Source organism: Ruditapes philippinarum, unplaced genomic scaffold, assembly GCF_026571515.1.
Source record: "Ruditapes philippinarum isolate M1 unplaced genomic scaffold, ASM2657151v2 ctg12505_1_1_1_1, whole genome shotgun sequence".
In the NCBI taxonomy this organism is placed as follows: domain Eukaryota; kingdom Metazoa; phylum Mollusca; class Bivalvia; order Venerida; family Veneridae; genus Ruditapes; species Ruditapes philippinarum.
The window spans coordinates 1-2,256 of record NW_026858055.1 but is presented as its reverse complement, the minus strand read 5'-3'; the positions used below and the strand labels follow the sequence as shown (position 1 = coordinate 2,256).

The 2,256-nt window shown below is 30.9% G+C and overlaps 1 protein-coding gene across 1 annotated transcript; it reads left to right on the top strand.

Moving 5' to 3' along the window:
* Window positions 1-392: 392 nt before the first annotated feature.
* On the top strand, window positions 393-1,995 carry LOC132751944 (SHC-transforming protein 1-like; the record flags this gene model as incomplete). The annotated part of the gene is made up of 3 exons (XM_060742166.1): window positions 393-530; window positions 1,376-1,436; window positions 1,876-1,995. Coding segments are annotated over exons 1-3 (270 nt in total), but the record flags the coding sequence as incomplete, so codon positions are not given.
* Between the last annotated feature and the right edge of the window lie 261 nt (window positions 1,996-2,256).

Genomic DNA, 2,256 nt, shown 5'->3' with positions numbered 1-2,256 from the left:
TGGCTAGCCCCTTCCTAAAAAAATATCATGTACTGTGCTCCTCTTGGTAGACATGTTGACGTCCCCGTGCGGGGTTTGACATTAAAGGAAGATAGTTAGTTGGATGGATGAATGGATGGATGAGCATAGCGTTCAGGTCTGCAGTTCAAAGGTCAAGATCACACTTGTATGTCTGATAATTGTGAATTGTAACACTCTTTTTATTGTAAACCATGCTTTTGATGCAAATCATGGTGCCTCTACTTGGCCATGTTTTTTTTTGGGGGGGGGGGGGCATTTGTCTGTTTCTATTGACAGTTCTTGTTTTTCATGTTATGGTGACTTCCAATATGTATGAGTTTATTAATATATTTTCAATTAATTTGATAAACTTGAAATAAAAGAACATTAGTAAAAAAGATCAATTATTGATGAAGTGTAAAATATACTTTAGAATATGTGATGTGTTATATGTTGCAGTATATTGGTTGTTTGGAGGTGAAAGAATCTATGAGAGCCTTAGATTTTGACACAAGAACAGCTCTTGCAAGGTAAAAATCATACATATTTGTCATCTATGGGCAATAATTATCCATAATCAGGGTTTTCATTATTTACAGATTGACAATCAATATCATGGGTTGAAATGATGTTTAAATTGGTTGTATTTTAAGCCTGTAGATTAAACTATCCCCTTTGAGCCTTGGCCAAATCAGTTGGTTTTGTTGTCACATCTGTTGCCTCAGATAAAAATGAAAACCCTGCATAAATATAATTTAAACCCTGCATATAATAAAAATGCTGCATAATCATAAAAATTATGTGTCATATGCATTATAATTGTACAAGTTTCATAGACATTATCATTTATGATCTAAGAATTCTATCTTAGCATCTCATCATTGACAGATGCCCAGTCTGAACAACTATAATCATAAAATTTTTGCTCATAAAGTAAAATTTAATAATCATTTTTATGCTCACTATATACATCATAACAAAAATTTGTGAGCACAATTTTGATGCTAAATCATAAATTTTTGTCCTGTATGTTTCACTCACTATAATTTTCACTTATTTGTGTTACATCCGTTTTAGTAAATTAAAATTTTTATATATAGGTTTTTAGGGTCTGTGTTTTAAAGATCGCCTACCCTCTTTCTGTGTCAGGACTCCTAGAAGGGATGCTGAACTCTTTTTTTGGAAAAATGGTTCTTGTTTTAGATTTTTTTCCCTTCTTTTCCATATTTCCCCTATGTATATAGCCAAATATAGCCTTTGTTGATTGTCAAAATGTTAATAGTATTATACCTATTTGGAAAAAAAAAGAAATGGTTAAAATTTGTATGTGATTTTATTAACATATTTACATAGAAATTATATCATTTTTTTACAGAGAAGCTATCAACAGAGTAAGTGAGGCTGCAGGACTGAAAACAGCAACAAAAAGGAAAAAGGTATATAGATATAGTATATAAAATAGTATTACTTATCCTTTACTCTCTAAATTTGTGCGACCTGTTTTGATTTTGCAACAGTCCATTTGAAAATTAAACAAATTTAAATACATGTACCAAAATACAAAAATTAGAGGCAAAGGCTAATCACTTTTTGCTCCAGCATTTTATTAATGGTTAAATGAGCATCCATAAAGTTTGTTTATTTCTATGCTTATTCTCAATTGCATAAATCAAAATGAGCATAAAATACTATTTCTCATTGGTGTTTTCCCCCACGAGTATTATAATTACTCTAATGGGCAGGTATCATATAAAAATTACAAGTCTGAAATTTTTTTTTTCTCATTAGCCTACATTTATTAAGAACCAAATAATATATTAAACCTAGTGTTAATTTATTTAACAAAAAATGTCACCTATCTATGATGTGTTATAGATTGACAAGCGTATAGGGAAAATGTTGAGTGACACACCGTGTATGAAGTATGCAGGGTCAAATGTCAATCTTACAATTACAGTAGACAGTATTAACCTAATGGTCATGGAATCAGGAGAGGTAAGGCAGTTGTTTATAGCATTTTATTGAATAGGTGGAAAAGCGTGAGAATTTAAACAAGGCTATGTTTGCTTTAAAGAATCTTCTGTGTGATTTTAATTTTAAAAAGGAGGGGAAGAAAATCAGTAGATCTTTATGTAATTTAATCAGGATCAATCATGATCACATAGTGTTATTAAGTGTTTTTTTTTCCTTTTCCTTTTTAAAAAATGGAGTTATTGTCATGACCCACACGGCAGGGTCAGCACTGATTTGGTAACA